Here is a 23,867-nt window from a genome sequence, read left to right on the forward strand (position 1 = left end):
TGGGCATAGGGAACAGGTTTGCTTTATCCCCCGGAGCACTTCGTACCGCAGAGCCCTCAGTTATGATTATGGTTTGTAGGTGCTCTCACCTGACACGTGAGTGTTAATAATAGATAAAAGTGCAGGCTAGCAAAACCTGCAATGTATTCTGCCCTGTCTCTCAGGAGCAAAGCTAATAGAATATGATCGTTTTTAAAGCTACCAAGGTTCACTCCAGTGGAAAAAAGAGTTCTAACAAGTTCCTGAACCCATCCTTCTGCAGTTGGCAAAGCCAGCAGATGATTTGTTTCTAGGTAGCAACCCCAGTGGTATGAAGCAATACTAATCATCCAAGGCATGGCTGCCGTTGTGTGACAGGGTCCAGGGATTTCAGTGGTTGCTCTGTACCAGTTCACCTGAGCTGCAGAAGCCTTGAACAGATTGTTTACCTCTGGCATTCTGGGAGGGATTTTGAGGGATTTCTTTCAAATTAGAAATCTTTGAAAATCAGCATCTTGCGCCAGGTGTTGTATTATCCAATGGTTTGGAACAAGAGCCAAAGATCTGGTTGTGAGCTCAGGATCTCCTTGGATTGAAGAAATCAGAGATGCAAACTGTCTTGTCAGATCATCCCTCCCGTCCAAGGCAGGCTCGTCTCATGTACTTTGCTGGTGCTGTTGTGCTTTACAGACGCTCATCTCTACAGTGCTCCAAATTCCTGCCCCAGCTTAGTGGGTGGATGCTTTCTGGTCCAGATGTAGTCCTGGTGTAGCGTGACCAATTTCACGTGATTATTCTGGGGTTCGTACCTGGGGTGTGGTGTGGTCAGCAGTGCTAACAGCAAGCACAAGCTGTGCTCACCAACGTGCACAATGCACTGTTTCAATTTTGTGGGGAATGTGCAGCTCCTCTTTTCTGGTGGCAGTAGACAAGATGCGAGAAGCTTTGAAAATGCAGCTTTGCTACAGTGAAAATTACTGAAGGAACAGGAGCTGATTAGCAAGATATAGAACAATGTCATTTTACATAGTAGTTTCTAAGGATGCTTTCAATTGCTTGGCTTACTGTAGTACTATATGCAACTATAATTATTGTTGTTGAAAAAATTACATAAGCATAGACTCTTTTATTCTCTGTGCTTCCTTAAAGTCAACTGTAAGTTAGAAGCTTTTCCTCAGTATTATAATACTTTACTACTGTAAATTGCTGTAGCCATATTGGAGTACTCTGAGTAACAGCTCAGATGCTGTTTTCTAGTACTGTGCCTCCCAAAGTCAGATCTGGTTGACTTTTGAGGTGTATGAAATCATTATAGATTTTTAAAAAATGAGGTTTTTCTGTTAAAAATACCTTGTTTCCATCAAGTAACCATTTGGGCACACAAACTACTTCACAGTTATTATCAGACCTAACAGTATCCAGTTTCTCATGGGAATATGCAACTTCTACAGCCATTTTATTTACAGGCCGACTGAGGCATGGAGCATAGGAGTGCTCTGCCCCTGACAGTTACTTGGTTGAAAAGACAGAAGTAAAATCCAGATATTTTATCTTCTAGCCCACCAATTTACAGAACGAATCCCTCATTTGTTACATTCATTAGCACTGCTGTTTTAAAGTGACAAAGATCTCTGTGTTGTCAGAGCAAGGAATGTACAGAAGATGAGTAGTTTTGAGTGCCAGAAAGTAGTTAAGTAATTTCCAACATCAGGCTTCTTGTGGATTTTTAGCTGGAAGGAGTCAGTGTGATTGTGGTTGGACACAGCCTAATGCAGAGCAGATCGATTAACCCTGATGTTCCTTCATCACTCTTAACTTGGTGGTACTAGAGATGGATGTGGGTCTTATCTAAACTGGCACTGAGCAAAACAGATCACCCTGTCCCTGCCTGTGCTGTTTCAAACATTAGTTACATTCACCATTAAAAATATATACCTTTCTCCAGGTAGTATGGCCAGTTTGTGTGCCTGCCGGAACCAGCAGCCTTCTCTAGGTTTCCTCTCCAGCCTTTGGTGTACTCAGATAATGGCGAAGCCATCCCCTTGCCTTTACTTGATAAGACAGCTCTCTTAAGAAGGAGCAAATGGATCTCCTTCCTACTCTCACTGTAGAGCATGTTTTGACATCTGCATGTCATTTGTGAAGCATTTCTCAAGCCCTGTTCCATTTTCATCATGGCCTTTGTTATTGTACATTTGTGGACTCAATTGCATGTCATTGTCATCTTTGCTACTAACATAAGCCATAAAATATATCTAGACTTCCTCTAATAGTTACAGGGCAAGGGGAAGGAACTCCTTCACCCTGTATGCTGGAGAACTTTCTGCCACATTCACCTCCAGCTGCTCTGAGTCCAAAAATACAAAACTGAATTCAGTTTTCCTGACAAGAAAAGCAAATTCCAGCAGAGGGGAAGCATGCCAGCCATGGTATTGCTACTGTGCTGGGAAAGCCACTAAAAACTGAGACGAATGGAAGAACTATTTGAAAACCACTGAATACAGTAATCTCCAGGGCCTGAGTCTACACTATGCATCTGGTAACTGTATGCCCACCTCAGACTCGCATCATGCTGGTAATGTTGCAGGGTTGCCAATATAATTTATTCCAGTATCTTTCCTCTCCCAGCAAAACAAGCTATACCAGCTAAAGAGCACCCTCATTGCTTACCACTGTGTCTGAATTAGGGGGTTTTGCCAGGATATTTTGGACTGTCAAGGGTCACATCTCTTCCCCCAACACACTAGTGCAGCTGTGGCAGTGTGGCCCAAACATCAGAGAATTGGCCAAGATGCTTCCACAGGGCTCTCCTTGATGGACCTACCCCTCTGAGAACAGCAGGAGGGGAAGGAGTGTGTCACCCACTGCTAATAATGTGTCCAGCTGGTCAAGCTAAGTGATAAAGATTAACTCACACGTGCCCGAATTCACTCCTCAAATATGGGGGAAGGAATTTCATGCTGGCCATTAATGAATTAAATTATGTGTTTGCCAAGGTTTACCTATCTGTGGAGATAGCAGCTGGGAATGGCTTGGGACTTGGGGTGGGGGCGGGAAACACATCAGGTCTTGGATTTTACTTTTCTAAAAATAATGCCAAAAAGGGGGTTTGCAAGTGTTGAAATTATATCTTGACACTTAACCCTTCCACCAGTGTCTGCTTTATATTTAATTTATAATCCCACTATATATTTTTAGACCCAAAACCTAAATGAAACCATTTGAAATTATTTAAAGTGCAGTGTTTCAATTGACCTGATCTAATTTGGGGTTTATAAATTCACCAGACTTCTCGAGATTAAAGTGTTCTGTCTTCACTTAAGTATGGAAACATTTTCAAGCCTCAAAAATTATCCCACAATGGGGAAAATGTCTCCTGCTTTGCTCTCCTTGCAGTCTGAGGAAATGAAGGACAGAGTCACAAGATCTAAAGCAACTCACTTACCGCACTTTACTAAGTTACAGTTCAACTACAGCAGTTGACCATGTGCCTGTTTTTAGCACAACAGTCACTTTTGATTCCCGCGGCTAATACCATCTCCTCTGCACAGTCACTCCAAAAAATGTGTTTCTTCTGCAGTGCTCGCAAAAAGTGAGTTCATGTCCCTGTGCGTGAGTTGCCAATGTAATTTATCCCAGCAACTTCCCTCCCCTCTCCTAGTAAAATAAGCTATACCTTGCTCATGTCCCCGTGTGTGAGCTCTCCTCGGTCTGCTGTTCAGAGCACAGGAGAGATTGTTTACATTCATTAGAGCTCCGGATTAATTGCCAATACAGAAGAAATAATGACTAATCTCTGTGTGGCTTTTCTTCTGCATTCATTTCTAGGTCATTGTGGGAGGGTCCTTGTGCTGCACTATATTGTGAGTTACTGCTGTCACTCAAAATTTGGTTTTGAGGGGTTATAATCTGCAGCATTAGGGAAGCATTATGAGCTGCAGCCCACAGACTGTCACAGCAACTCTGCTCCCCAAAGCTGTTTGCCAGCTTTCCATCTGGGATGTTAAGTTTTCAGGAAAGGATTCAAACACTTCCCACTTCCAGTCTTCAGTGGCTCTTGCACCCCAGAAGTCTTTCCCAGCAGTTTGGATTTTCACTACGTGGTTCATGTTTAAACTTAACATCTGCAGAGCAACTCCCTTTGGCTTTCTGTGGTTTCTGAAAGGCCAAGTATTGCTATAGGGAGGCCCTCAAACAACTACCACTACCACTTGCTATTAGATGCTTGTTTCTACTTTGCTGCTGATTGTGCTGTACACATTTAAACCTTACAGTTTTCACTTGCAAGTTGATGCTTGATGTCCTGGTCATTTCAGTTCTTTGCTTGTGTTTTAGTGTATCTTTGCTTGGGGTTATTTTTCTTACTGGTGTACTAGGGTGTGTTATTCTCCTCAGGTGAGATTCTTTTTCTTTGCCATGGATAAGCAGTTCTGCCCTCAAGAGGTGTGGACCCAGAGTCAGCCTTTAACACTGGGCCAACCTTCCATTTAGAAATGGATGGTTCCTTCCCCATCCTATTCAAAGCCAAAAAATCAGTTGGATTTGGAGACACAAGTGTCTCTTAAAAAAGAAGGGCACTCCCTGCCTCTTAGCCAAAAATATGGAAAAAGGATGGTAAACTTTCCCTTCAGCCCCCGCTGTGTTTGTGGTCCATATTCTTATGACATGAATTTGACCACAGCTCCTAGGTCTGATGTTTTGTAGCTGGTTCTTATCTTTCTTCTCTGTGCCTTGCTTTGGCCCTCTGTGTAGCTCATCAGATGCACTCAGCTCTACCTGTTGATTACAGAGAGTGCTGGCAATGGCAGCTTGGGAGAAAAGAAGAAAAATAGGGCTTTAGGGGGTTTTTTTCTTCATCTTTTTGGCTTTCTGAAGGTCTGAAAGCTCCAGGTGGTGCTAGGAGAGTTAGCTAAACTGTGAAAGAGCAAAATCAAGAAGCCAATCTTACAATCCTACAGGGATGCTATTCCCATAATGTGCAGACATACCTTTGTGCAGGTCGTTAGCTGCGGGGGCAGCACTTAGGCATGTGGGATAAACTGATTAGAGAATTAAAGAAAACCCTGTTAGCTCCACAGGCCAAATCATGCCTTACAGCAACCTGATGTCAAATGGGTGTGAATCAAGGAAACTTTTCCTTTGGCATCTTCTGGTAACACCTTGAAGAGAAGGGTCTGAGCCAGGGTTCTAGCAAGGAAAGAGGCTTAAGCAAATATACTCCCAGACAGGGAGTGAGCCGGAGTCTGAAACTAATGACTTTGTTTTTCCTCACTGGTACAGACTTGGAAGGATGAAAAGAATAAATTTCTCAGGTCTGATTTTCAGGTTTTATAGAAGGCTTAATCAGGAGTTGGTTAATTTAAAATGCTTGTCTTACTTAGCTGCAAGAATGTCAAAGAGTGTGACTGAGCTGAAATTTGGGAGCAGAAGACGTGTGTTTTCTGAAGACATAATCCAGAAGCGCAATTACCTGCTGTCCTGGTCACTGCAAAGCTCCCACCAAAGTCAGCGTTGACACAAGATGTCAGACAAGATGATTGTAATGATCCCTTGCAGTCTTAAACTCTGTCTGAAATGTGTGAGTAGGAATTGTATCAGATCTGCAGTGAGAGCATTCCCAAGCCACACCGTTTGGTGTTAAATCCCTTTGCAGTGTGGATTGCAGCTGCAGTTTTCTGCTCTGTTCACAGTTCCAGGTAGGCTGTGCTCAGTGTTGCTGTCTGGAGTGCTGTTTAGTAGGCTGTGGTAGCAGACAAGGGGAACTGCTTAGTAGATCAGCCCCCAGCATGTAGGTAAGCCATGAAACTCCCAGCCATGTCGTGGGTGCTCAGTGTTTATCAGAATTCAAAAAGTGATAAGGAATGTTCATAGGAGAAACATCCACTTGAGGCTAAGTATGGAGAAGCCAGGCTCTGGCTCAGGAAGTCCCTAAGCCAGAAATTGCTAGAGGCTGGAAGCATATCCTAATGAACTGCTGTGTTTTGCTTGCCCTATTGTCATACTTTGGCCTCTCTTGTTGGCAACTGTTGGAAATAAAGCAAGCAGTGACTTGGTGAGGCAAACGTTCCATACCTGCATATATTCAGAAGGTGTCATAGCAGATGCCTTACGAGTGGCACAATCTTCCATCAGTATCTGCAGGTATGCTGTGTTCCCTCCTTGGCAGTATAGAGAACAGCATGGATGCGGACTGAGATGATGTGATCTGCTTATGCAAAGCAAAATGCTAAATTTGCCAGGTTATTTCTCCAAGGAGAAAATTATTGACCTTGCTTTTTCTGGCATACCAGCTACTGTTATAATGATGATGATGGTGACAGCAACCAGACAGAAAGGCCAGCAATAATTCTTTCCTGCCCATTATTACAAGGCATAAAGCAAAATACAGTCTGAAACCAACGCTAGTTTGGCTGTGTTCTCTTTACAAATGTGTGAGGCAGTTCTCATATGGGTTGAAATTCAGGACTTTTCATATCGACCTTTCCAAAACCAATCCTTTTGATCTTCAGATATGAACCTGTGTATGTTTGTATCTTACCAGTGATTTGCAGCCCAGAGATAATGTCCAATAGCAAATATGTGAGTGTAAAAGTAACCTCTCTGAGCTCCTGGGTGATTCATCTCCTGACAATACATTTTGGCTGCACATGTAAGGGCTGGATCTTGCCCCTGAGAATACTGGCTCAAAGACGCAATAACAATGCGGTCAGTCAAAGCACTACTTTCCCTGGGAATTTTGTTGCATGAGGAAGCAGAAGAACTTTAGCCTTCCTGTGTTTGTCAACATGATCTGCCTTCCAGCAGCTTTTTATTTTTCTGTCCCATTAGATGTTTTCTTTTCCTTTCTTCCCCCTCCTTACTTCTGTCTATCTTAATCATAATCATTACTGTAATTATAAACTTTCTACCTCATCCAAGCTTCAAACACTGGTTGATAACAATTTTTGATAACTCCAGATGCATCAAGCAAGAGTAGTAGGTGAAGTTTGCTTTCCCAAAGTCCAGTGAAATGACCCAAATAATTGCCACAGATTTATTGTTTGCATCTATGTGGCTTGCACCCTCCATTCATGGAATGTGCCTTGAAGTTGCTTGGTTTTAAAGGCTAAGTTGCACAGTTGGTGTCAGAAGGGCTGGTGTGGCTCACAACCATCTGAAGCAAAATTATCTTGGTGTTTCTATAATTAACTGCAAGGGTGAGTGAGGGTTGAGATGAGATGAGATGAATCATTCAATGGACCCTACTTGAAAGGTTTTTTTGGCTCCAGTGCTTCAGGAGCAGGATAGTATGTAAAACCTGCGCAGCAAGGATCATGGCCTTAGAGCTGGCATTTCACAGTCATTATCTCAAACTTCGTGGGTCAATGATAAGTGAAGTTTAAGTCATGCTGACCTCCTGTCCTTGCAATGGTCATTGCAGACACTGCTTTGTTCTCTTCCCAGACTCAACAGTAGTCTCTGTGGTGGGAGACGAAGACCAAAATTTTCTTACAAGGCAGATAAAGACCCGTCATGGGAGCTCTGTTGGTAGAGCAGTTAGGGGGTCTCTGTGTAGCCCCAGGAGTTTGGCTTCAGCTTTGCACTGCACGCTGTGGAGGTTGTCTAATCAACTCAGCTGCAAAAGGTTGTTCAGACTGGGCAGTCCAGAGGCAAAGACCCAGGAGTGCAGGCTGCATAACTCCTTCACATCCTCTCATCTACAGAGGCTGCAATGTCTCGGATACACCCACCTGATGGGCCATCTCTGATCTTTCATCAGAGCTGCTGAGAGAAGGCTCTGGTTTGTGTTCTCGCACTATACTAAAGGCTCGACCCAGGCCCTGTGCTGTTGTTATACTCTTTGTTGATTGTATTGCACTTATAGATAAGAAATGAAAAGAAAATACCTAAAGCTTCCAAGTAGACCAGCAGCAGCCTCCAACCGAGCTGACCTTTGTAAATGTCCCACTGAGATGGTGCTCACATCTGTTGTGTATGTTTTGTTTACAGAACACACTGGAGCAATGCAGTGTCTGTGCAAAGCCCATCATGGAAAGGATCCTCCGAGCCACTGGGAAGGCCTACCACCCCCACTGCTTCACCTGCGTGATGTGCCATCGCAGCCTGGATGGGATCCCCTTCACCGTGGATGCCAGTGGGAACATCCACTGCATCGAGGATTTCCATAAGTATGCCCTAAACTGCTGTCAGTGGGTTTGCTTATTGTCCTTCTCTTTTGTCCCTAAAAATCCTCCTTTTTCAGTCTGAATGTCCAGAAAGATCTGAACCCTCTGCCACTTTCTCCCAAGGCCCTTAAATAGTCAGCAGAGCTTTACTCCAAGCAGGAACACCATGCATACAAGGTTAATTGGTTAGGGGCCGATGCTGCTTGATCTCTGTTTTGCTTAGATCTGAATTTATGGATAACCTCTATGTTCCTCCATTTTAAATGCTCTGCATTTCCCCTGCCTTCCCCTGCACTGAGCATGTGCATGTTTCTCCTCACTGCCTGTACTTGCACTTCCACATCAGCATCTCCCTCTTCTTCCACTGAGCAATTAAGAGAGGTCCTGTACTGTTGCCCTCTGCAGGTGTTTGCTTACTGGCTAGAGGGATCTAGGTGGCCACAGAAAGCTCACAGATCCTTTTGTTTCTAGTTGCTAATTAGCTTTTTAAAGCTGCTAAAAGACAGCTCTGGTAATAATTTATAGTGAAACTGCTATTTAAAGTAAGTTGAAAGGTATAGTTGCAAGTAGTTTCTGTCACTGCCACACTACCACCCCCATCATCACAACTAATCTAGGGAAGACAGGTAGATATAATCAGAGCAAAATGTTTCCCCTGTATGGAAAAGAGAGACACATTACACCCCTCAATTAAAAGAGGAAATCAATACTGACAAATGTGAGTTTACATCTCAACCATTTATCTCTTAATTTCTAAGGGGGTAGACTTAATTAGAGCCTTGTGACATCAGTGTGTGGGCCTGAAAGCTCAAAGAAGCAGGCTGACTTGACAGAAAGGGAAGCAGCCACAACCAACTGGCATGTTAAAATCCAACATGAGGATGTTCCCTGTAGCTCAAATAGGCTGGGTTAATTGGCAGCTGCTGTGTTGCCTTGCTTGTCTGTGCCAACAGTTGTGTGTAAGGTAAAATTTGGTTCTGAGCACAGGCCCAGCAGAAAGCTTACGCCCCACTCAAGCTTCTGAAAGGTTTCCCTCACACCCAGTTATGATTTGGAGATTGCTCCTTCCCCAAGCCCCACAGACCAAGGGCTCACATGCCTTCAGGAGAAGGGTTGGGAGCAAGAGCTGACATCCCATGTTAAAGTATTTTGGCAGTGACTGGATGTGGACCTCAGGGATCTGAGAGCAGGAAGTGGGAGGATGTAAATCCAAGGAAAGGACACAAAATTGTTGAGTGAAAGATTGAAGGGAAGATGGCAGGAATAGCACGAAACCTAACATGACGCTCAGAATGTCTTTGGCCAACCACGCATTCAGCAGCACTTCGGCCAGCCCAGTTTTAATTGATTAGGCATGACATGTCCTCCTGGTCTGGAGGCCAAGTGTTCTACATCTTGTACGTCCTCTTGATAACAAAGCTGTAGCTGATGCTCACACTGTCACTTAGCTACCCCCTGAGCTTAGGCCAAGCAGTAGCACATCCACATCCCCTGAAATCTGCAGGAGTCATCTCTGGGTCCTGGGAGTTAATATGTGGCTCATAATGAATTACCCACAGTGGCCTGGACAAAGAAATGTTGAAGTATTTTTAAGCACCACATTTGAGCTAAATGGCACAAGGAAGCGCCTGCATGAAGCAGCATATAATTAACTGCGACTACAGCTCTGGTCATATCTTGATCCATTTAAGTTATTTTTCAGAGCGCTCGCTATAGCCACTGTTTAATTCATTTTTTCGTTAGATCGCAGCTACACAGACATCTTTCATCTGCTGCCAGTGAAATTAATATTTTTCTTTATTCCTAGTACAGATAGATTTTTCTTTTTTTTTTTTTTTTTCCTAAGCTAGTTAATTCTGAGGTGGTTCATGTGACAGACTGGGTGGCAGAGTCAATCTTTCCTAGGCATTTCAGAAGAGGGAGGCCTTTGATCTCCTTATGTTCTGATGTTTGCCATAAGCATTGCCCTCTGTCACTTCATAGCCCATGACCCCAGCTCTCATTACATGGCAGCAGATTCTGTAGGTATAAGCTTCTTTTTTTGTAAGCAGAGTTTTCAGCTAAGTAATTTGTACCCATAAGTTTTGAACCCAAACCAGCAACTAATGATTCACCACAGGCTAAATGTTCTCAAGCCTCCCCACCTGCCCAGGAGCAGAGATGGCCACTTCTCGTGGGCAACTGAGGGGAGCAAAACCAGAGCTAATACAAAGCATAGGTGAATTAGCCAGAAGGGCGTATGGTGGGCAATATAAGGGCATAAGGAAAGGTCTGTGCTCCTCTTAACTGCTGAGCTGACCCTGATTCAAGCCAGTCCCTTCACGCAGAGTGATTGTCACTATACAACTCTGGCTGAGGCTGACTGTGGAAGAGAGTGTGTTGGTTGGTGTCTCTGCACCCAGACCTGCTCCCTTTTAAGCCTGGGCAACCCACTAATGGATAACTGAGAGTTGGTTTCAGCAGGAAAATGCAGCTATTCAGAATTGCACTGATGCTTCTTGTTTGAGAGTGAGCACAGTCAGGAGCATGCGTCTGTGTGCATAAGTGTGTAAGATGGCTCAGAAGTTTAAAAAGGGTGGGATAAACCTCAACAAATTAGTGCAGTATAAGGCAAATCTTTTTACCATCTCTATTGAGGCTCTTTACCTATTTATTCCTATCTCCAAATTTTAATATTGTGTTATTTTTTTTTCAATAAATGTTCTTGAAGCAGATCCTGGTCATCTTTCTAATCTTAGGATTTGCATGGGCTTTCTTATCATTAGACTGGGGGTTGAGCCTGAGGGTTGAAGCACTGCATAGGCGTCATGATTGTGGGTCATTCAACAGGCACTTTAGTTGTTAATTAGGGCAAGCAGAATATGCTTTGCTGCCTATCGGGTATTCTTACGTCCTCTCCTAATAGTGGGCAAAATGTTCTTTAATATCCTGCAAGCCTGAAATTGCATTGTAAGACTAAAGTGCTCCTTGTGTCATCTTTCCAAGGAGGCAGCTGTGCAAAGCTACAAACTGTGACATATGTGTACCTACCTGTGTGTTTGTACAAGTGCACACATTTCTGGCTTGCTGGTACATTTAAAAAAAACTTTCACGCTAAGTTTGAGAATGACTGGTATCGTTTCTTCTTTCTTCAGGAAATTTGCACCGAGATGTTCGGTGTGTAAGGAGCCCATCATGCCGGCCCCAGGACAAGAGGAGACTGTACGCATTGTCGCCTTGGATCGTGACTTCCATGTCCAGTGCTACCGATGCGAGGTTAGTATTCTAATGACATGAAGGACGGAAGCAAAGATTGGCTTAATTTCATCAACACCTCCTGTTACACACAACAGGCATAACCTATTGTAACACTGACTCTACAGTCAAATCACTTCGTTGACTGCATCATGCAAGAAATTTTTTCTCATTTATATCAGCACAAATTAGAAGAAAATCGGGTCTCTTGTTTATAACAGGTTCATTAGGAGAGCAAGAGAATGTGACTCAGGTAATTAGGGCTTAATATTTGAGAACTTCATAAATTATAGCTTGGACACAAACGTTCCTCATGTTTATGTTCTTAAAATGAAAGCTAATGCATGTTAGAATTTGAGCAAGATTGTACAGGAAACTCAACATATGGCTCTGGGTTGAAGAATTTTAATGGACACATAAACGTGATCATTCTTGTTTTGTGCAATGCTTTTTGTGCTATTTTCCTGTTCAGTTTCATTACGCACTTCATATAATTTTGATGGTAAGAATCTGAAGACAGAGAATAAAAATCACCTTAAAGCAATTAACATGTGGGAACAGCTGTGTTAGGGAACCTTCAAGAATTCTTCAATGCAAGTGTTACTTGTTGGATAATACATCAGCCAGATGGCGGGGTAAGAAAATGAGACCAAATGTATTTCTTATTGCAGTTGCAGATTTTAATAACATTAACCGGAAAGAGGGATGGACTAAGGCTTAAAGGTCTAGGCTGAAACTTGTGGCATCTGGTTCACTTCTCAATCTGACCTTGGCTTCCAGGGTTCATATCAGCCCATTACCTAGGCCCAGTTTTTTAAAGACACTGGGGCATTCCTACACTAAATTTTGTGGAGCCTAATTCATCCTACAGTGTGCCCCTGAGCTGGCCACTGAGTTGCCTAGGCTTCACACACATGAACGTCAGAAGTAGGGGCAGTGGCGAGCACAGGACACAGACACTCACTTGGCCTTGATTTCCATGTGCCTCAGTTATCTCAAAAGGAACAACAATGATATTCCTCTTTCCTCCACTTGCTTGACAGATATATTTACAAACACAGATTTATGAGGAAGAGGCATGGCCTCTAAGCAAGCTGTAATCCCCTCACCACAGCTCCATCAGCAGTCTTGGGCCAAGTGATTGCCTGACCACACAGTGAGGGATAATTCCAACTTTTCTAGCAGCTACACTTAGCCTTATATATTTAGAGGCTGAGGTCTCTAAAGCAGGTTTTGGGCCTTTTAGTGGGGTTTCCATGTGCCTGTCTCAGTGACATCCCCCTTTCAGTCACAACCTTTTGGGCCAATTGCAGTACAAACCCAGGTGGCGATTCTGGTAAGTGTAGACAGGCAGGAAGTTTGCTTAGCTGTCACCCCTGGAATGGTTGCTATAACTTTGTGGCATTAACTCTTCCAGAGGAGATTACCTGTAGTGAGGTATTGGTACCAGACTTCCTTCCCAGTGATGCTACTTTTTCATCCTTTTTTGCATTAATGAATATATGCTTAAGTTTGATGTTTTCTCCAATGCTAAAGACCTTTCCTTCCTCAGAAATGTGAAGGGAATAATCTCCTTTTATTTTCAATTGGATTAAATTCAGCAGAGAGCTTGGAAACGCATCTTCTCTGCAGCATTGTCTCTTATCAGGAAATGGCTTAATCATGAAAGACATCACGTACCTCAGCTTTGTGCTTTATGCTGACTCAGGCTGGATCCTGTTACAAGGTGGAGAGTGAGGAGAGTTTCTTTGACTAATAGATTCTTTGCTTAATCTTGTTCTTTCTTATTTACTTTGCTCTTTGTTTGCTTATTTCCTAGGACTGTGGTGGTCTCCTGTCTGAAGGGGACAATCAGGGCTGTTACCCTCTGGATGGGCACATCCTTTGCAAGACCTGCAACTCTGCTCGGATCCAGGCTCTGACTGCCAAGGCCAGCACTGATCTCTAAGTATCGACTGTGACCCTCCCCAGGATGCCTGTTGGGGGATATTGCACAAGCTTTGCATGATTTCTTTCCAGCCTAGGGTCTGAATCTCTGCTTTTGGTTTGTTTTTGGTTTTTTTTTTTTTTGCTTGTTTGTTTGGGGTTTTTTGTTTGGTTGTTTTTTTGTTTGTTTTTTGTTTTTGTTTGTTTTTTTTTAATTAAAACTGGAAGGCCTTGGAACAAGAGGGTAGTTCAAGAGGCCATGTTCAGAGTGCTCATGACAGGCACCTAATTTAGACATGACTTTCAGGAGGGCAGCGAGTGAGTCAGACCACTGGCTCTCTGCAGCTGATGGCGATAAGTGGTCACAGCACCTAAGTTATCTGCCTGTAGAAGGAGGTCTGAACATGGTCTTAACTATATTTCTGTTTGATTTCTGTCTCTTAAGAAGTACATTAAGGTAGATGGTGAAAGATGGCTGAGAGTTCTTTATCCCAAGTTATTTTGAGAACCTGACCAGCTCTAATTGAAGTCATGGGGAGCTTCCCTTTGACTTCAGTAGGATCTGGATCACCAACAGAACTAGCTCCGCTGCCCTAGAAGGTGTGAGAGCAGACCCAGCACTCCTCTCATCACAACTCAATGCAGCTTCAGCTGTACTGCACCTAAGAGTATAGTGTAGGTGTGACCTTGTATCCCTGGGACACAGATTTGTTACCTATGTCTTTTTTCTTAGGCCCTTACTTGTCTCCATTCCCTTCCAGTTCAATAGGGTTTTTTGTTTTTCTTACAAAATTATATTTTGCTATTGCATAAATTTATTCAGTAGCGATGCTTCCAATTCACAATGTATGAGCAATCACAGAAAGATGTGAGCTTGCACACACTGTACACTACACACACTACACACACACACACAATGTGCTTTTGATTTACCAGAGGTATAAGCCAATCATGTCCATCGAGGTCTTTTAAGGATGTGGAGCTGGAAACACATTTTTAAAATCCCAGTGGTTAAAAAAAAAAAAAAAAGACTACATAGAACTGCAGTGCAAAGCGATGCTCAAAAAAATCTTATGCCACTTTCTCGCACACCCAACTCTAATGGGACCACTGGCAGAGCTGGTTTCTGGGTAGACATTTAAGCAATAGAGTCTTGTTACATCTTCTGTTTATTTCAATAGGAAGATTTTCCTTCAACTGTAACAGGGATTGAATCAAGCCTTGGGATATACATTTCTCAGATGTTAACACATGATCTGCAGTTCTCATTAAAAAAATTAAGGATCTTATTTCAACAACAGCAAAAAGGATCCTCCTAAATACATGCTGCTGTTCAGTTTTTAAGAAAGCTAAAGAAGGTATTAAACCCTTCTCTGCCATTCCAAAAAATAAGCATTTTCTTCTCTTTCATTTTCATCCCAGCCTCTTATAACTTCTCTTTGGTGAAATGTCATTGCAAAAGGGTGCTGGGCCAGCAGCAGCATTTTCATCTTCAATCCAGAATTAATACATATGCCAAGGTAAATAAAAGCTGGGCACAAATAATCTTTTTTTCTCATGTTGGTGTTTGGTTTTTTTTTTTTTTAAGTTTGGTTAATTAAAAAAAAAAAAAAATTAAAAATTAGAAACCCACAGCACTCTGAGCAGCTATAATATTCTTGTTCATGAAACCCATAATAACTAAGTTGCAAATTACATAGTGAGGGAATAATTTTCATATCATTGAATTGACATTAATATCTTATTTGCAGATGTAATCAAAGAAAATACCTTTCTTTGCACTTAACAAATTAAGAAGCAGAACTGAAACAGTTGCAGGCTGATTGACCATATATGTGACAAACTGGCACTTTTCAAGAGTAAGTTACAAGAATTTTTTTCATGCACCTACTAAAAAACAATAAGAATGTGGTGCTTTCATCTTCATTTTCTATAACAGAAGCCTGATATAATTATACTCACTAATGCTGAAAAGAAAAGTTAGATGAGCTAGACCGATAGGAAATAAAGAGGAAAAATTGAAATACTCACTGCAGCTCCTGCAAATGGTGCATTTCCTTTCAGTTTAGCACTAACCTTTATGGAAGAGCACTGTGAAATTTAATAGCTTTAGCTGTATACAGTAAATTCAAATACAGAAATACCAGTCTGAAACCTCTGTTCCTTACATGGTTTATATGTTGGCAAACTCCACCAGTGTCAGGGAAGTTTCCCAAAATTCACAGCTCAGAATGAATCCCTCTTTGTAGAAGGGTGGCATCATTAAGCAAAAGAAATCATTCTCTACCATAGTGGCTGTGCTGAAGCAGTTTGCCTTTTTATACTAGATTTCTTCTCTGGCCTTCAAGAATTTTACTGCCTCAGACATAAACAGATTTTTTTGCACCATGACTCCTGCCAGGTTCCATCTGGGCTCCTGCTCCCTGAACCATGGCATATAAGGTACTTCTGAGCTTGCTTCTTTAAATGCAGTCTGCACCACCACTAGTCAAAAAAACTCACAATTACTGAGCAAATCCATTTTGAATTAACCCTACAAAAACACGGTAGGTCAGAGCTGTAATTGCTAATACCATTGTATCCCTGTGGAGGACTTTACATCTCTGCAAGCACAAGGGAGGACATGATGCACTTGGGTGCAGAATAAGCCATTCATTAGGCAGCAAATGTAGCTCTGATCTTCCTTATTCTTGTTTGTGTTAAATCCGGTGGCTGACCAGACTCGCCTGAATAACACTGGAGTAATGGATGGAAATGAGCTATTGTGCCTTCCTGCAGAATGTGGCCTAGACTAAAGTCCAGAGCCTCTGGGCTTTTGATGGCCCTGTGATAGGCTAGACGTCGAGCAAGTCATATGGCTTCTTATCTTCTGCCCTGTGCACCAGAGGGCCTCTTTCCAACTTCCCAGGGACATTATGGGGATTAAGCTAATCACAGACTGGCCCAAACTACTGATTTTTGGAGTTCTGTCTTCTCTTTCCAGAAAAGTTTGCTGGTATGTAGGTTTGGGATTCCAGCCCATTTCAAAGCTAAGGGGCAGCCAGGAGATCTAGATCTAAATCCTCTGTTATTAGGGTTCTGTGGTGAGTTGGGCTGGCATGAAGAGAGGCGAGAGCCAAAATTTTAAGTATTAAATACTCCATGGATGGAAGATGTTTGACAAAGACTGAGCAGTGTTGATATTTGAGGTACTGTGGCTAATTTCTAGATCTGACACATCTGGGCAAAGGTACTATCATGCTTTTGTTTTCACCCCTGAAACACCACAGCCATCTGCCTGTTGGAAGGAGTGAGCATCCAAAGCACTTTTCTTTTTCTGTAATGAGTGTGGTTTTGGCTTCTAAAATGGCTATAAATACATTCAGAAGATACTTCAAAAATGTATATACATCACAGAGGCTCCCATCACCCGCACGTGTATGAAAATCTCCCCTCTGATGCTTCAGGATTTAATTAGGAAATGTTGGTGGACTTATCTCAATTGCACTGCAATTAAGAACCACTGGGATATTGCTTCATCACAATATTTATCACATATTTATAATATATCCTATTTTATCTGTTCCAAAGAAGGAGTCTTTTTGCCAAAGAGACCTTGCTTTTCTTAACGTGGACTTCTTAGCCATGATAAAAATTCACGTTGTCTGTGGTAACATCCAATCTGTTCCTTTCATAAAGAATTGGAAGATCACACAGACATTTCTGTTCAAGTCTGAAGTTTTTGCTTATGCTGCTTTGGCTTTGTCTAGCATTTGTTGGCAAGTAGGCCCCGATCCCATGATTTGTGTGGCCAGACAGGGCCCGGGAGGGTCCAGGATCAGTTTCTAATTTAGCAAAATATTTGAGCCCCTGGGGTTTGTTTAAGCACAGGCTTAAAGCCATTGCATGGTGTGACATAAGCCATGGGTCTACAGTCATTAATACCAGACTGATTCTGTATCACCCAGTCATACAGGTTTGATCTGGGTGGTTTGTGGGCACAGTCAAATTACCCAGAACACATGAAATGGCTCCTGTGTCGCCCTTATGCCAGCTGCAGGAGGGCAGCCAGTGGCTGATCCAACATAACATTTGGACTACAGGAGGATGAGTTATTGCAAGATCAGTGCTTTGTGTCAGGTGGCTGTGGCACTTTCCGTATGTCACAAGTAGCCCTACAGCCAGATTTACTGTATCTTTGAACCATGGCTTTAAAACTGTCTACTTAAACTTTCTCCAGAAGATTGGGTTGCCTTGGTTACAGCCCAATCCTTAAGCATATCCCCAAGGCTAACACTAGTATTTTGTGGATGTGATGGTTTTATTGTCACTTAGTTTAATCATTGCCTGAACGTTGCTTTTAAAAACAGAAAGGAACAGCATTGCCTTAGCCTATCAGATAATGCACCTTTAATTTTGTTTTTGTTTTTTTAATATTTTAACTATTAGATTTTTATCACGGCTGCAAAATGCTTGGGTAATGACTTAATCATAGAGGTGTGGGATACCAAAGTGTTTATCATAGTGAACTCTACATAATAGTGTTCATCCTGATGGCAGGAGCAAGACTTTCATGAGACACAGGCCTTAAGTTGACTTTCTGCCTATCAGCAAAATGTGCCTGAGAAGAATGAGAAAAAAGTGTCTTTTAGAGAAATGGTGATTGTTGAAAAGAATATGCAACAAGTCATACTGAAATCCCTTTGGACCTGTTACAGCTGCTCTCTGGCCATGGCCAGCAGAGCCTAGCTTAGGTCTGGTGAATGCTGGTCCCTTTTGATTCAGCATCAGAGATAAATGTTAGACACCTGGTGCTTCAGATGAATGGCTCAGAAAGGATTTGAGTTTATAACTGTTTTCTATTGATACCAGGTTCCTGCAGTTGGTTCATCACATTGATTTGCTATTTGTTCACCAAGTTGGGCTGACTACACCTTATACAGACTTCAGTACTGTAAGTCAGGGCTATCGGACAGAGATGTGCTGAAGATTCTCACTGTGGTGAAATTCCCACGAGAAAACAATAGTGATGGTAATTGAGTGTTTGTTGCCAAAGGATAGCAGGAACTACTTAGTACTATCTAGGGGTTAGGAAAGTACAAACTAAGAGAGAGCTGTGAGAACACTATTTCCAGTTAGAGATGGTCACAATTTTTACACTACATTATGTGATGTCAGAAGGGCCATTTTTTTAATGAGAAATTCTCTTTTTGCAGTGTTATCCACAAAAGGTTTGGAGGTTTTTTTTTTTTTTGCTATTAGAATGAAAACCATATTGAGTTTTTATTTAAAGAAGTTTCTAAATTGTTAACAAATATTTTCATTTCTCAAAACCCCATGTTGTTTTTCTTAGTTTTTTGTAGTTCTTGGGTTTCTTCTGCTGATAAATTAAAGTTTCTGTGATAGTTTTGAAGACTTCTTTGGATAAAAATTCTATTTAAAAGCAAGCACATGTGTTCTTGGGAAATGGTTCAATATCGGACCTGGTGATATAAAAAAAGCTTTGAAACTTTTCACAAGATGTTTTTTCCCTATTTTTATCTAGTTTTGCTAATTTTGAAGTCACTGTTTCCTTTGTTAGAACAACCCAAATAATGTGACTCTTCTTAAAATAACCATGTTACTTCTGTTGGGTTCATGGGTTCATTTTTCTTTCCCATCTTAAAGCCATGGAGTGGCTGGCTATGGGGAGTGCCAGGGTCTTTTTCTGTGGCAATTGCAATTTTCTTCTTTTTTCCTTTTTTTTTTTTTTTTTTTTCTCCCTGAAATTACTGAAGAATATAAATACATGATGGCAACTGCCATAAAGATCAAGAGATACTGATTGAACTTCATCTCCACATGCCCTTCTGGGCTTGGGAATGGCATTTCTCCTTAAACATTTCTAGAAATACTACCTGGCTTCCTCAGCATTTCAAGTTTGAATTTGCAACAGTCAATTGCCTGATTGGCATTTGAAGCATGAGAGAGAGTAGACTTTAAACTTGTGAGATTATAACATTCACCCAGCATCTAAAAATCTGACAGAAAAACCATAACCTTGGTAGGTTTCCTGGTGAATGTTGAGGAACAGCTCTCATTTCAGCCTGGAAATTCTCTGTTGGGATCTGAAAAACCTGCACTCAAACACTTGCAGACCACTCTGGTATACACACTCGCACGCACACGTAAGGTGGTTGTGGGGATACAACTAAGTAGAAATACAGGCTGCAATCTACTTATACCCCACTGGGCTTTATTCCTAGTGACGTCTTCCTGGTCTCTTTGGCTTCATATTATATGTGGAAGCAATAGGAGTGATCAGTGGTGTCAAGAGCATTCAGTTCAAACCTTTTTTTTTTTTTTAATTTTGCTGTTTGTCCACTTATTATACCCAGATCTTGTAGAAAATGAGGAAGGAGACAGAAGCCCCAGGTGGTGACATTACCTTTAGATTTCCAGGGGTTAGAGCCCCTCGCTGGGAACATGACACTTGAGGTATCTCTACTTTTTTGCCTCTGCCTCCCTCTGTCCGCGAGCAGCTCTCTTACCTGCTTTTTCCATTGGCTCAACGTGCCCTCATCTTTGCAGTGAAGATGGTATGTTACTTACTTCACAGAGGCACTGTGAGTCTTAGCTAGTAGCTGGAAAAACTTTTCCAGATCTTTAATCAAGTAGTTTTGCGCGTCCATAGTATCAGTGGCCTGCCACATGGATATCAAAGAAAATTATTATAATTATTGCTTTTTAAATGATTATGAAATTGTGCCTTACTTTTTCAGTCATATTTAACCATGTAATTTAGAACCACATGATTACAGGGATTGATCATGAAGAAATTTGTTTGAAGGATAGTTTGTTTGTTTTTAAACATTTTTTTCTCCAAAAACGGATTTATTAGTTTTTCCTCTTTTATTTTTTCCTCCAGTTTTATTCCTTTAATATGTTTGTGTAAAAGGGCAGCCAGAATTTGCATTCATGAGAGACAGAAGATTTTATTTGCTCTTGTATGTGGAGCTTTCATTTTCTTTTATGTTCCTTCAGGAAAATTCCTCTCTGCCCGATTACTCATACTTAGATGTCTTTAAATGCAAGCTGACCAGTAAGGGTTTTTTGTTGTTGTTTAATTTAGTGTGTGGTTTGCTTTGTGTTTGTTTTTGGTTTTGTTTTTTTTTTTAATTAACCAGATATCGGGTACTGGAGAGGCATTGCACATTAATGCAGAATGTTAATGCTAATTTTCATACAAAAGACAAAATTAGAGTCTTTCCCTGTCCCTAGTGCAGTTTAGTTACTGTTTTGTGTACAACACTAACATTAAGCCAGACTGTAAAGGCAAAATGCTCAGAGTGACCTACTTCCATTCACCAGCAAGAATCTTTTGTCAGCTGACTCCTGTTTGTTTGTTCATTTTTAAATGTTGGATTACAGAACGACCATCTCCTAAAGATGAAAGAAAACAGTGTTTTCATGTGCAGGAAATTTGGGGTTGCAGTAACAGAACGTTTTCTTTGTGAATTTGGATGTCATGGTGTTTTAAGCTCCTGCCTGGAGCCTAAATCAATTTGGCCTCTCGTCCAGTTCATCTCACTGGTGCTCCTAAAAGGCTGCAGCCCTGCAAAAGCTCATGCAGCATTTTTGGCTGCTTTCCCTTGCTCCCATTTGGTATGTATTTGCACAACTTAACTGAGCTTTTCTTTCTGCTGAAGGTCAGATGCAAGCGATACGAAACACTAAACTTTATAAACAAGCAAAGCCATTTCAACCACAGCATTTTGGACTAGAATGGATTTTTAGGTGGCGCACTGTCTGCTGGCCTTTGGAGAGGGGATCCTGAGACTACATTGGACTGGAACAGGATGCAAAGCCACAAGCCTTGGTTATTTTAATAAACTACTTACTGTAATCCAGCTACACAGTTTCAGCCTCACACTTCAGAAGAAGCTTCCAGCAGCAATGCACATACAGGCACTTTCTCTCTTGCAGAAAGTGAAACTTTCCCAACCAGAGTAAATTTAACCTATTGCATAAGATGCTGGAAGTTGTTTTTTTTTCCTTGGGATTCTCGCTGTAACCTCTGTGCAGAGGATGAATAGCTTCTCTTTTTCCCCTCTTTTTTTTTTGACAACATTAGATGTTGCATATTGATGAGCTAGCATTTCAAAGGTCCGTGGGGCTTTGGAACGTATTAAGAATCTCTGAAGTTTAATATTTGCCATGTTTTAAATATTCAGAAGGAAAAATCTGCATAAAATGGCTTTTGATAAATACGTTCTAGGGATTTTTCTTTCTCTCTTACGCAAGCGTTGTGGGGATTGTGGCTGTGCCAGTTTTGTTCCAAAGTGTCTTTTGTTTCAGTGTTTCGGGACCATTTTGATCCCATTTGTATGCCCAGTCTTGTCCTGAAGTCTTTTATGGTTCCTACCAAAACTGTACAGCAGGCAGGTAGATGTGACCGAGGCACAGGCGCAGCTGAGCATCGTAACTCCTGAGTGTCTGCTTGCTTGCTCCCCTGCTTATGACAACTGGGCACATCCAGCCTCTTTCTGCACCTGCTTTTCATGGCGCTGGTTGGGATTAGTCCAGCGGTCAGGCCTGGCTGAGATCTTTCTGCAAAGGTGCTCCACAGCAATGGGATTTGAGGATGGAGAGGATGAGATCCTGGGTGCAGGAGCAAAGCAAAGTGCCATTCGGTGCATCTCAGGTCTCACCGGGCAGTTTCCTCTTCCTTGGATGTCCTCTTTGGTAAGAGTCTCAGCAGTAAGAGCAGTGCTTTTAGGAGAAATCCTCCCATGGGGGTGGGATGCCCTATTTCCCATGCTGTTGAAAATCTGGTTGAAGCTTTAGATGACAAGGATCAGTTATGGGCTGCAAACACACAGCTATTTAACGGTATTATTAATTCTTGTTTGCCTTACCCTTGATGTCCCATGGTACATGCCATGGTGTGCAGGACAGCTTCTTTGGTCCTGCTCACACACAACCTCGACTTTGTCGTGCCAGTCCCTGTTGAATCAGTGCCTGGTACTTGTTCTCAGGACCGCTCTGGCTTGGGCCAAGGGCATCTCGTGATCTTATGCAAAAGGTGGCGCTTTCGGGTTTTGGCTTACAAATAATGCAGCCCTTTCAAACTCACCTTTCCCTTCTCACGTATTCCTGACAGAAGTAGGATTTTAAATATTTCATAGCATTCTTCTTCCTTTTTGCCAGATGCCTTGAAAACATTGTCAGATTACAATCTGGGTGGGGGGTTTTCAGGATCGGTTTCCTTTCCTTCTTGATTGCATGGTGTAGGTTTGCAACAAGGGTTTGTCCTTTTTTTTTTTTTTTTTTTTTTTTCTTTTCCGTTTTACAGAACAGATGCCTTCAGTTTATGCAGAGAAAGATTGTCTATGATTAGAGCTAATCCAGGATGGCAGGATTGGACCCCCACAGTGAAAGCTAGAAAAGTGATTGCAAAAGTATTCTGTTTCTCCTTTATTAATTACACAGGAAGTTTCCACCAAAGGCTCATGTAGCACAACTGGCCTATGTAATAAGTAGCAGGGCCTGTAATTACAGTCTGTCTTCTGATCCTATCTGTGCTCTGACTTTCTAGGCACTGCAGTTCTATTTACATCTGTGTCGTTGTCATCTTTTAAATTTTTGATTGGTCACTGGGGGAAGTAGAGCACAAGCCGTGAGTCTTGCAGAGGTGCAGTGAGTCTAAATGAGGGAGTTGTCATCCTTCTCAGGTATCCGCCTGATTTGGGACACAGAACAGGACACGAGGAACAGGGGGGATTTTACCAGCCGTGCAGCGGAGGGAGTGGGCTGCATGCCAACTGGGTGTCTTTCAAGATCTTGGAGTCTTTGTAGGACTGGAAATTTGAACCTGTTACAGGTCTTAACTAGTGTACTATCCTGTGAGGGAGTTTATATATCAGCATTTATTTGCTCTGAGCAGATTCTACAGGATTTAACCTTCCTTTTCTGTAAGATTCAGGCGTTTATGGTTGCAAAGAGATTCTTACATATATTTCATTGAGGAGGGAGAGCTTTTGGCATCGTGCAGTGAAGCTGAGCTAGAAATCCTGGTATCAATGTGTAAGCAAGAGTAACTTGAGTGGAAGGGGGAAGGCAGTGATTTAAACGTAGTTTGGTACTAGGTTCACCAGCTCTGAGCACCAGCGAGCGCAGCCTCACTGAGATCAGCTCACTGGGGTGTCAGTCCTGAGACATGGCAATGAGTGAGTGAGCTTCTTGTGAAAGTGTTTGGTGCTGGTCACTGGCAGTAATCTCCTGTCTCTTTGGAAACACGCACTAAAGTCAGGGTAAAACTACAGAATGGTGATCCCCAGTCTTTTTCTTCAAGGCATACTCCCTGTGCTATGCTTGATGAAGAGCAACAAAAGCCATTGTGCAAAAACTGTGCTCTATGCAAAAAAATATAAACAGTCCACAACGGATACTTTTAATGTCCATTAAAATGTTTTGCAGATTGTCCCTTTTCTGAAGCTTGCAGTGTTCCTTAATTATTTTTGGTCTGACTTCTTTTAAAAAAAAAAACCTCAATTATTTTAAATTTTTTTCTAACTACTTCTAAGAAAGTTGATGCTTTAAAGG

At 42.0% G+C, this 23,867-nt stretch overlaps 1 protein-coding gene across 4 annotated transcripts in view; it reads left to right on the forward strand.

Annotated features, from left to right (window-relative positions):
* The window catches only part of LOC104364384 (LIM domain containing preferred translocation partner in lipoma), a 335,033-nt gene extending 320,183 nt beyond the window's left edge, over nt 1-14,850 (forward strand). For all 4 annotated transcript variants that reach the window (XM_042796896.1, XM_042796895.1, XM_042796901.1 and 1 more), the window contains 3 exons: nt 7,969-8,147; nt 11,279-11,399; nt 13,198-14,850. In XM_042796896.1, coding sequence (XP_042652830.1) covers nt 7,969-8,147; nt 11,279-11,399; nt 13,198-13,326 — 429 coding nt within the window. In that variant the 3' untranslated portion in view covers nt 13,327-14,850. The remainder of the gene's footprint in view (nt 1-7,968; nt 8,148-11,278; nt 11,400-13,197) is intronic.
* The last annotated feature ends 9,017 nt before the right edge of the window (nt 14,851-23,867 follow it).

Source organism: Tyto alba, unplaced genomic scaffold (assembly GCF_018691265.1).
Source record: "Tyto alba isolate M040663 unplaced genomic scaffold, T.alba_DEE_v4.0 Super-Scaffold_10, whole genome shotgun sequence".
NCBI lineage: Eukaryota > Metazoa > Chordata > Aves > Strigiformes > Tytonidae > Tyto > Tyto alba.